Source organism: Anolis carolinensis, chromosome 5 (assembly GCF_035594765.1).
Source record: "Anolis carolinensis isolate JA03-04 chromosome 5, rAnoCar3.1.pri, whole genome shotgun sequence".
Taxonomy (NCBI): domain Eukaryota; kingdom Metazoa; phylum Chordata; class Lepidosauria; order Squamata; family Dactyloidae; genus Anolis; species Anolis carolinensis.
In genome coordinates, this window is record NC_085845.1 from 77505576 (window position 1) to 77517722 (window position 12147).

Here is a 12147-nt window from a genome sequence, read left to right on the forward strand (position 1 = left end):
TTTTGTATTGTGGCAATTGTACCTGGAGAGTTTGGATGGTGGGTTCGGAACAGGAGATGGATCTGTCACTGGTTGTTTTTAATAGAGGGATTAGTAATGCCTCTTTTCTCTCTCCTTCTTGTATCATGTTTGACTTTTCAGCATGAGGTAAGACACGCAGTCTTATTGAACAGAACTGCCATAATGTGTAACAATACTTTAGACAGGTTTGCAGTAAATTATGCCAAAGGCATACTCCATTGCATTACACACGGTCAATTTAATGTGCTTCCATTTGGAAAGACTTGACTGTGGAATTAATTACAATATTTATGCATTCCTGTAAGGAAGTTTGTCTGGTTAGCCTATCTTTGAGCCAAATGCAGCTGATATAATTTTTTTAGTTGGAACACAAGAAAACAATATATTCTCTGAGTCCTTGAGATGAATTAAGAAGTAAAACAACAACGACAGCAACAACACTGATCATTTTTGGCTGTCAAAACCAGCACCCCCGCCCCAAGCTCAATAGACAATATCTAATAAATATTTAATTATCATTTCGAACATAGGAATGCTCAGTTCTCTTTTGCAGGTGAATGTGCTAGAGGATTTAAGTAGCACATTGCCTTTCATGATACAAGTTCCAGTCTCTCTGAAACCAATTCCAAGCTGAGTCCATGACTGGCCCTACCATTAAGTAGTATCAAAGCTGCTTCAGGGTACCAGCATTGTGGTTTCAAGAAATGACAGAGAATTGTTTCTTTTGAATTTATTATAATTTTATTTTTTCTATCAGTGAAGATAATGTGTGTGCACGTATGTGTGTTTCTGCCTGAGGTGTCAAAACTTGGTTTGCTTAGGAAGTCTGGATCATTCTTGTAGAGAGAAGGTCTCCCATTTCCTGTTCCACTTCAGGCATTGACATAATATATCTGATGTAAGGCCCTTCCTCCATCACTACAACAGCACAGTAGACTTGTGCATTTCAGCTGAATCTCGATCTGTTTCTGCTGGCCAGATACTGGTAGACCCACATATCTGTTTTTGTGTGCCTCCCGAAAACAGGTGCACAGTCTGATGGAGTTTTTGGACCGCAGCCAAAAATATGGCTACATCCAGCCCATTGGTGGCAATGGGGGGCGGGGTGCTCCCCAGTCTTCCTGGTCTCCCCTTCCTGTCATTTTAGGCAATGGCATCATTTGCCCTTATATCCTTCATTAAGTCCTGGATTAAAAAGCATCAGATTTAAGATACCACACTTTTTTCTATCCCTTCCCTTTGGTCCGTAGTGGAGACCTGGATTTGATGCTTTGTTAAAGCTGTTTCTACTCTAGAGGAGACAGGCAGCAGTGCGCGTTCTCTCTCTCCCTGCATGCAGCTTTCCATTATGGCATTTTAAGGAGGCTACCCACTTCTCACTGAGAATGAAGAGCTATGACCTGGAGCTATCCTCTGGGCTTCCTTTAAAATCCCCCTCTTTTTTCTTGATTTGCACTGCAGGCGCTGCCTGCACTTTCCCCCCTCACACCTTTCTGCTTTAGGTTTAATGCTTCCTTAAAGCTGTTTCTACTTTTTGCTCTAGAGGAGAGGTAACTAGGTGGTAGTAGTTTTCTGAGAATGAGGCTTTTCTTTTTGTTTGCTGGGATTACTATTATTAATCATAATTATTATCTTTTAGAAGTATTTTCTGAAGGAGAGGAGAGGAGGTTAAGAAGAAGCTAAAAAAGTGACTCTCCAAGATCCCAAATGCTCTTGTGCACCCCACTCAGCCATCTCGCACGTTCCCAGTCAGTCCCATTAAATAAAAATAATCAAGAAAATAAAGGAAAATTAAAATGATTCAAGAGAGAGGCCAAGCCAGAAGCCTAGCCAAAAAAATACACCAAACCCAGGATGCAACTGTGATGCCAAATAGGGGAGGAGGAGCCATGATCAGCTGCCACGTGGTCCCGTTACGGATGGGAAAACATGATGGTTGGGCCCTTGCTGTTATGGCCACCCAGTAGAGCCGAAGAAGTAATTTTGGCTGAAGTAAAACGGCTAAAACAGATCTGTGCACAAGTTTTCAGCACAGTAGTGTCACCCGGGCAGGGCTTTGGGAAACAGGGCACCATCCCCACTCAGCCTCAGTTAGTGATATGTTTTGGTTTACTCTTGCTGACATACTATAAGAGAGAACATATCTATGAAAAATCATACTGTTTTCAATGGAATAGAACGTTTTGTGTTTATTTCACAAGGAAAACATCCACTTTTAAACTGTTTTTCTGATGTATATTGTAAGCCGCCCTGAGTCCCCTGATGGGTGAGAAGGGCGGAGTAGAAGTGATGTAATAAATAAATAAATATATTTTATTGTAGCTTTTCAAATGCATTTTTATGAAGGATATCACACTTTTACTAGATTTGCTCATTAACACAACAACCCCCAAATTCTATCATTTCAAATAAACCATAACAACGTGTTAGGAAGAGTTACTAGAAAACAAGTCTTTATCTTCTAATCCGCCTGTTCTGTTTATTCACAAAGTACATTCAAAAGTGACATCAGAAATAATTGGTAGTGCATTAAATGGCAGTAGCATTCAAAAGCTACATGAGAAAAGCCATTCCTATTTGTTATACAGCAGTGAGGATACACAAACTCATGTTTCTTCCTTGGGATCCTTCTTCAAATATAAATGAGTCTTTCTGGAAACAAATCATATTTATTTCCTCATTTTACAGTGTTAAACATTAAGTGTATTCATTGAATTTTCTTGCCATTTAATTTCAACCATGTAAAGTGGCATTGAAAAAGGGTACCACAGAGTGTGCATAAAAGATCTTGAGTCATATAGGTTATTTAAGAAGAGCAATTCTAAGTGTAATGGCATTCAATACCTACCAGCTAAGAGTAAGTCATTGTGTTTTATTCCTGACTAGATGTTTTATAGACATTGCTATGCCCAAAGCCCCACACGCATGAATGCATACTACTTTGCACATTAGTGCAATGTAGTTAAGATGCTAAATTTGTACTTGCCTGTCCAGAGGTTATAAGCAGTAACTTAAATTCAAGATCAGCTACCCTGTTTTCCCTGAAAATAAGACATCCCCTAAAAATAAGACCTAGTAAAGGTTTTGCTGAATTGCTAAATATAAGGCTTCCCCTGAAAGTAAGACCTAGCAAAGTTTTTATTTGGAAGCATGCCCACCAAACAGAACACCAGAGCATGCAGGATCGGTAAATGTATGTATTATAGATTGTTGTACATGGAAATAATGTTAGTAACAAGAAATTCTTGATAGGATTTCACAGTTTGTCTGGTTATGCTGGTTTGTGATGACAACTACAGTACAGTATATAATAAATGTTCATTTTTTGTTCAACAACAAATGTGAATTCTTCTTCATGGAAAAATAAGACATCCCCTGAAAATAAGACCTAGTACATCTTCAGGAGCAAAAATTAATATAAAACACAGTCTTGTTTTCGAGGAAACACAGTACTTAATTAAGTACAGTTGGCACACCATATTTATGGGTTTCACTTCTGTGGATATGATTTTTAGCAGAATTGATTAATTTTTTTCTAGATCCTCCAGCACAATTCTGTAGTCAGCTTTTGATAGAAGTTGACCAAAGAGTTACAATTCAAGCATTTTCATCTATACAGTGGTCCCTGGTATCCAATGGGGTTTGGTTCCAAGACCTCCAGTGGATGCTCTTCAGATATGGTTGGCCTGCAGCTCTCATCAGCTGTAGCTAACACAGCATTGATGGAGGCTGATGGGAATTTCAATCCAGCAATGACTGATAGGGTGTATGTACTCTATCCCTATGTATCTGGTAAAATGCACTCTAATTCACAAAACCTTGTTATTGTGTGCCTTCAAGTCATTTCTGACTTATGGCATCCCTAAAGAAAAACAATCACAAGGTTTTCTTGGCAAGATTTGTTCAGAACATGTTTGCTTTTGCCTTCCTTGGAAGCTGAGAGCATTTGCCTTGTCCAAAGTCGCAAAGTGGGTTTTCATGGCTGGGCAGAGATTGGAACCCTGCTCTTCAGAGTTGTAGTCCAAAGGATTGTAGTCAAAATCTTAAACCACTACACCACACTGCCTCTACATAATCCTATACGTAGTAAATATATTAGTACAGAAATTGTCATAGGACTCATTATTTTTGCTACCATCGGTCTGAAATGGAAACAATAAAGATATTAACCATCAGTGTAAAATAGCATGACAAACAATTCTTAATAGCATTGACTGAATAAGTCAAGTATATCTTTGTGTTGTGTGCCATCAGCTTCATATGTCACTTGGTACTGCGTGAGAGAGACGGTTTTCTTAGATCAACATTTATTTTATCAGGCAGAAGAAACACTCAAATGATCTATTTTGTTGGTATTTATTCAATTAAGTGGGGGAGTTTGTTCATTCCCCTGTTCCTCCAAAAAACTGATCACTGACATTCAAATTTGAACCGTTTAGCCATCACTGAGAATATTAAGGTCAGTCACTCTGTATCATTTCACACTGGGATAAGCATTTAGCCACTGACAGAGTGAGGGATCTTCATGAGACAATTTTTATGAACCAGGCCTTTTGTCCAGTTTTGAAATGTAGTCTATATGAACTATATGAGGTACAACATGCCAAAAACTTCTTTTTTGTCATAAAAAAACTGACAAGGATTGTGTTTGATAGCTCCTGAGTATCAGGGTTATTTCCAGGTGTGATAATGTGGCTTATGCAGAAGGAGATTACAATGGGTATTAAGGACTAAAACAATCAAGGGTTTTGAGAATAAGCTCTATGAGGAGACAAGACATGATGGTTATGTATGTATGGTGAGGGGAAGTCATAGGGATGAGGGAGCAAGCTTGTTTTCTGCTGCCCTGGAGACTAGGACATGGAATAATGTCTTCAAATTACAGGAAAGGAGATTCCATCTGAACATTAGGAAGAACTTCCTAACTGTGAGCTGTTCAGCAGTGGAACTCTCTTCTCCGGAGTGTGGTGGAGGCTCCTTTGGAGGCTTTTCAGCAGAGGCTGGATGGCCAACTGTCAGGGTGCTTTGAATGTGATTTTCCTTCTTCTTGGCAGGGTATTGGACTGGATGGCCAGTAGGGTCACTTCCAACACTATGATTCTATGAATTCTATGACACAAGAAGAGCTATTTGGGGTCAAATCAAAAGTCTATCTAAACCTGCATTCTTTTCCCATAGTGGCCAACCAGTTGCTCATAGAAAACCCAACAGCAGGAGATGAGTAAAACTTCACCTTTTATCTTGTGGTCAATAGGAACAGAAGCCCAGAAGCATGTTGTCTTTGCTATTAAGAGGAATACGTAGCAATCATAACTAATACTGTAGCTATTGATAGCTCCATCCATCTTACTCATGCATATTACTCTTGTCTCCTGAGCTGTTAAATACATTTCACAACATGTTAAGTATATTGAAGTTGTAGAATATTGGATTGTACTATTTTTATTTGCATATACAGTAGAGTCTCGCTTATTCAACCTTTGCTTATCCAACATTCTGTGTTATCCAATACAGTCTGTCTCCTGCCCAGATCCACAACTGGTTCTCTAGGCAGCAACGCACAGCAGGCCAACACACGCCTGACAACAACACAAGTACAGTCACACTCCCAAACAAGTGGACATGTTTTGAACTGGTTTTTCTGTGGATTTGTTATAAAACATGATGTTTCGGTGCTTGATTTGTGAAATCATAATGTAATCTGACATTTAATAGACTTTTCTTTAATCCCTCCTTATTATCCAACCTTTTTGCTTATCCAACATCCTGCTGGCCCGTTTATGTTGGATAAGTGAGAGTCTACTGTATAGGAGCCATATTTTGGCATGTTTCAAAGCATTAAAACAAAGCATCATGTATGCTGTAGATTGTTCCATTGGTTAGAAAAGTTTTGGCATACACATGTCTTTAATATGCTGATTATGTGAAACAAAGTCTTACGTAGGGAAGCATTTTCTTAAAAGAAAAAAACTCCTCCACTTCACTAAGTGCTTTATTCAAGAATTCTACAACCTTACAAATGTCTAGATAAGTGATACTTGATTTGTACTCTTTTCTCTGTACCGTGCAGATAACTTTCAATCATTAGTATCTCTCTTAGTTAATACAGCAGGCAGATGTCAACATTGTCACCAAAATCCGTAGACATTGAATCTCTTAAAGGCTATAAAAGATAACAGTCTATTCCTACCTTGCCATTTGATTCTTTCTTCCCATGAATGAGGAGAATAAAAGATATAGTGTCATCCAATGAGTATGCATTTAACACATTAACCACATCCCACAGGCTGGTTAGCAGCCAGCTGCAACAAATCACTCTGACCAAGAGATCATGAGTTCGAGGCCAGCCCGTGTCTCTGTCTCTGTATCTGTTCTATGTTATGGCATTGAATATTTGCCTTATATGTGTGCAATGTGATCTGTCCTGAGTCCCCTTCGGGGTGAGAAGGGCAGAATATAAATACTGTAAATAAATAAATAAATTTCAGGATAGTGCTGGGTTTTGCCTTTAAGGGATGCTGTCTTTTGCCCTTAGTTGAAGATGAGAGCATTTCTTTTTTTAAAAAAACTGATGTTCTTCTTTCAATATTGCAGAGTACAGACTCGAATTCCAACGTGAGGAAAAGAATCAATGCCACGCTACAACCGGAATCTGAGAGTGTGAAGAAAATTGACACCAGAAACAGTTCAGTGCCACCTTCTACAGTAACTCAGGGGCTTTCAGACATTACGCCCCGATCTCCTTCGGCATCAAGCCCAAACCCATTCAGTCGTATAAGCCTATCAGAAACATTGGCTTCAGCGAGAGCGACTCCTTCCGCACCTCCCTCTACTCCCGTTTTAACGGGATACGTAGCCCAACAAGCCACGTCTGGTTCTCCCTCCATTCACCATTTACTTGGATCTAGACTGGAGCAGATTCAAACTACAGCAAATACTTTGGGAACAGCGGCAAAGCCTTCTGCTGTTAGTCCTCCTCCTGCTCCACTCCCATTAAGCTCTGGCACCAGTAAGATAGACAAATATGCACGCATTTTGTTTCCTGTCACTTTTGGAGCATTTAACATGGTCTACTGGGTGGTATATCTATCCAAGGACACCATGGAGAAATCAAAAAGTCTAATGTAGTCTTGCTGCTATGTAGTAGTTTTTTCTGCAGTTTATTCTAAACATGTTTGGATGCAGAGTTTCTTCTTTTAAAACTATTTTTTAAAAAAGAAACCTTTAAGGATTATTTTTTAAACAAAGGTCTGTGCTCGTTTTCCCATGGTAAAGGGCAGATATTATTAGATAAAATAATTAAGCAAAGTAGGCTGGGGAGGAGAGGGGAGACTACAACCTCTTTGGACCTTCCCAAAATGGTGTTCTATGAAATAATAATACTCTGTGTTATTGGGAAGAATAGGGATGGGATGCAAATAAACTGCAGTGGCATACAGATGTGCAACACCACAACCTGGCTTTTCCAGATGAGCACACGGATATGTGGAAATCTGCATTTTTGCTGCCTGTTTCAGCATTGTTATGCTCCAATATAAGCACAGTGGCAGTTATGTGGTAATAACTTAAGCCTTGCTGGTAAATGACTTTTTTAAAAAAAGAAAAGAAAGAAAAACAGATTGGTAATGCAATCCTATACATGTCTACTCAGAAATAGTTCCCCTGGAGTTCGCACCTCAGGGCTTGCTTCAAGGTAAGTGAGTATAGGATTGCAGCAGTGGGGATGGGGTGAGGGAGGAATGTACTATCTGATGGGAAGCCTTAGAAAAAAGATTGTTCTCAAGGAATGTGTAAGTCTGAATTGTGTGAAGAGAATCATGTAAAGAGAAATTGTAAAGGAGTGTGATTGTTCTGCCTTTCTAGGCTGTGAAGGATGAGTGGTTCTTAAGAAATGTTTACATCACTTGGACAGACTCATTTTTCTGGTATATTTGGGATGCAACCTACCTAAAATGAAGCTCTCCAAATCTATCCCATTCATAGAAATGGGACAGAAAAGCACTTCACTTAGGCTGGATTTATTGTCTGTCTGTGACCAGACCTCCTTTTACTGAAACCAACCTGCTAGGAATATCATCCTGAATTTCATGTATGAATTCTGTAAACATTTTAAAAATTGTTGTCCATATGTTTTTGCCATGTTAGTTTTAAGGTTGCTAAATATTTACCCTTTAACGATTACGTTATAATCAACAAGTGCCAAAACAATGGAATTTATTTTGCTTCTTCACCATACATATAGTTTGCATAAGATGTCCATTCCAATTCATTCCAGTGCATCTTGGTTGGAATATATAAAAATTGAAACAGTATTGGGCTCATATTTCTGATTAGGTGAGAATTAGCCATAGGAGTTTAGTGCCCGTTAATACAATACTACAGTGCCATTGGAATTCCTTCCTGTGGTCTTCGGTAATACTATAGTAATACACATAGTGAGAAACCATATATTTTCCATGCCACCATGTGTGCATGGGACCAGATCAAAGCAAATTGGCTCCCATACAATGTATTTTACAACAAATAAAATCCACATTTTGTGGGAGTTCCATTTTTAACATGTTTATAGGCAATGGTCCACAGGAAATATTATTGGACAACTATTCTTGGACTACTGTAGTTTGAAATCTGTGTTTTCCATTATTTCCATTTTTGAAAAGGAAATGAAAATAATACTGCAACACTATGGACTGACATGCCTCCTCTGAATTTCCAAGCTTTTGATATGGATTGCATTAGAGATTCTCTACTTTCAAAAAAAAAATCAAATCTCTATCACATTGATCTTCTATTTGGACACATTATATTATTATTATTATTATTATACTTATGTATACTTGCTTTTATCTCAGGAAATGATACCCCAAAGTGGTTCATAACCTTAAAAACTACAATTTAAAAATATACAAAACATAAATATTAAACCAGAATTAAATATTATCATTATTAAAACATCTCGGTGTAGGGAAGACTTAGAGGGACCTACACCATGAGTAATCAACCAAGCTGTAGAAAGCCCACAAGGCATCAGGAGTATGATAGGTTACCAATGTTTGCTGTCTGCCTTGGACTGCATGAAGATGTGAGTTATCTAGTAGGCCACAATATACAGCTAGTTAGCTAGATTTGTTCGTCGCGTCTTGTGCTTGGAAAGGGGCAGACACAAGCATGGAAATGATCACCTTTGTGTAACCAGCCAATTCACACCAAAGTTTCTCCATATGTCCTAGAGTACATTATGATATTTGTATGTATGTTGGTGGTAGGTGTTCATGTAAAATATTTTATAGCCCTATTTAAGTTGGGAGATTTCTGCCTCCTACTTAGAAACATTGTTGTGTATGTGTATTTGGCCTCCATGCCTGATTTACCCACCATGTGTCTCCTTCTCATTCTTCGTCCTGAACTATTTGGCATTGCAGCCAAGGAGCCTGGCCCAAAAATGTTACACGTTTACCATGCCATTTCCTTCTTTCACTTTCTTTCAGCTATGCAGTTGGTGTCTCAACCCTCAACAATCAATACCATTTATAGGGTTATTACCCAATAAGCATTGCTTCTCCTGTGTTTAGCAAGAATGGGGTTACTTCAAAGTCATACTCCAAGGAGACATTGATTTGGTGAGCACTTGGGATATCAATGGCAGCTATGACTATACTGTTCTGAAGCCTCTCACACTAAGCAATTATAGTTTTATATTCCACTTGAATTGCTGTAGCAACATCTTGTGGACTCCTAGAATTTGTGGTTTAGGAAGGGGTATTCAGAATTCTCAGCCAATGAACTCTAGTGCCTCACCAGCCTGCAAATACCATGATCCCATAGGATGTTGCTATGCAAGTTTAAGGGAACATATAGCACTATAATTATGTAGTGTGAGAAGGCACCTGTTTAAGTTGCCTTGATCACTAATCTATGTTTGTCGCCAAATAATTTCCTTTTCCCTGTACTTCCTGCTTCATTTAAATGTCATTTGTCATTTCATGTGGGATGAGGATAAGCAAAAGTTGTCTATTCCACTCTAACCCCTTGGGTCCAGCAGAGTGATGGTTAGGAGGTTAAGTTAGAAATGAGACAACTATTAGCTCTCATGGCACTGGACTGCTTCAGAGTACAAGAGGGAGCCCATATACTGCTCTATATATTGAAACTATTGTCATCTTGCAGGTGAGTTTCTGAGCCTACTTTCATTTCTTTCCCCCGTCCTTTTTTTAAAAAAAGCCTATTATTTACAATAAATATGTTTGTCAGGTTTGTGGACTGTATGCTCTTAAGATGGTACTGGATTACAACAGCCCTTCATAGTAAAAGCTAATGGTGAGGAATGATGGGAGTTGAAGTACGGCAACATTTGGAGGATCAAATATTCCCCATCCCTGGGTCCAGAATTGCACAACGTTTTGTTGAACATCCTGTTTGCATATATCCAAAAATATAAATAAACGTTAATTGTATTCTAAGTTAAGAAGTAATGGTAATACATATCATTTTTATATAGTGCTTTTGGAATATTCAAAGTTGAACTCTCTGAGAAGTTAAATGCCATTTTTGTCAAGGTCCAAACACTACCAGCAGAGCATGTTTGGTTTCCATTCCTGAATCACCCAGTTGCAACAAATATCCTTTAAGAATAATTTTCTATTGTGTTGTTTTGTATTATGTGATTTGATTTATTTTTACTCATATTTCTGTACTCTTGCATCACCAAGATTTTCAAAGCAAATCACTCTATCATGAAATAAAACACATTACCGTGCTCTGCTTTTGAAGTCCAATTGCATCCTCAATCCTTTTGAAGACGGTAGTGAGAGAAGCCTGTCACTTTGTTTTTATTGGTGAATTAGCAAATGCATCAGGAATCTTGGAAACAGAAACCGTTCTGTGAAATCCCATGAAAATGGGCCACGTCTAGTGAAGAAACCTTCAAAGAGTAGAAGGCATTTATTTTATTTTAAAATGTAGCTCCACACTGCTGGTTCCCAATAACCTGCAGAGTCCACTAATGAAAAAGTATTATTTGTGAAAACTGGTACTTCCATTGTATGAAAGCATTGTGTATGGCCACTCTTTTTGAAGTTTTTAAATCACAGCTACACAGATGGGCCACCTCTTTGTGCTGAATGTCACAATTCTCAGGTTGGATTTTTTTCCCCACAATGTGCCTCAGTCATGATTGAATCTGATGAAACAAGTTGATATTATTTTCAATGGGACTTAGTTGCGACTAGTTTAAATTAAATTAGAGCCATAGGCTTTGGTGCAAGAATAAATTAATTTAAGGAAGAATACACACTAGGCTCCAGCTAACTTTGAAGAAACTATCTTAAGGTGCTGAATATATTATGGAGCTAGGGTCAGGCCCTTTGGATAACTCTTTTAAAGCCTAGAAGAACACATGGACTGGATTCAGTGATTCTCTCACATGGGAGCCAAAAACGACCACTTGGGCCCCTTCCACACAGCTGAATAAAATCCCACATTTTCTGCTTTGAACTAGAATACATGGCAGCGTGGACTTAGATAACCCAGTTCAAAGCAGATGCTGTGGGATTTTCTGCTTTGATATTCTGGGTTATATGGCTGTGTGGAAGGCGCCTTTATCTCTGGAGTGTTTCGGGTCCCTTGCTGAATAATGTTCAGTGCTAGGAGAAACTCCTCAAAGTGGGCTTATATCTTAAAACAAATAAATGCAAGGAAGGACAATAAATTATGGAAAGAAAATGTCATATCTTTAACCTATTTTAGGAACTACACCAACATTCTCGAGGTCTTGAGCCAGAGAAAGTTAGTCATTTATGAAATTTTAATGACTCTAGTCACTTATTTACAAGATGTACGGGATCAATATGCCAAAAGGAGATCATGGTAGCCCTGCCTCTTCTATCTCCAGCTCCATTACTCCTCATATGGAGGGCAACATTTCTGAAACAGAAAAACCTTCCATATATGACTGTCCATCACACAATAGGAAACCCAGAATATTTAGGATTCCTTAACATTCCTTGTGACATGCCAGCAGATGGCATGGGGAGCATACCAGCCCTGGTGCTGCTATATTTATTTTCCAGTCCACTGGGACCAATTAATATTGTGTGCCCATGTTTAGGGGAGTTCTCCTAATCAAAT

The 12147-nt window shown here is 38.6% G+C and overlaps 1 protein-coding gene across 2 annotated transcripts in view; it reads left to right on the forward strand.

The window, feature by feature from the left end:
- The window catches only part of LOC100563035 (gamma-aminobutyric acid type A receptor subunit alpha4), a 106635-nt gene extending 95858 nt beyond the window's left edge, over positions 1-10777 (forward strand). For both annotated transcript variants that reach the window (XM_062981625.1, XM_062981626.1), the window contains one exon: positions 6616-10777. In XM_062981625.1, coding sequence (XP_062837695.1) covers positions 6616-7149 — 534 coding nt within the window. In that variant the 3' untranslated portion in view covers positions 7150-10777. The remainder of the gene's footprint in view (positions 1-6615) is intronic.
- Positions 10778-12147: the final 1370 nt, after the last annotated feature.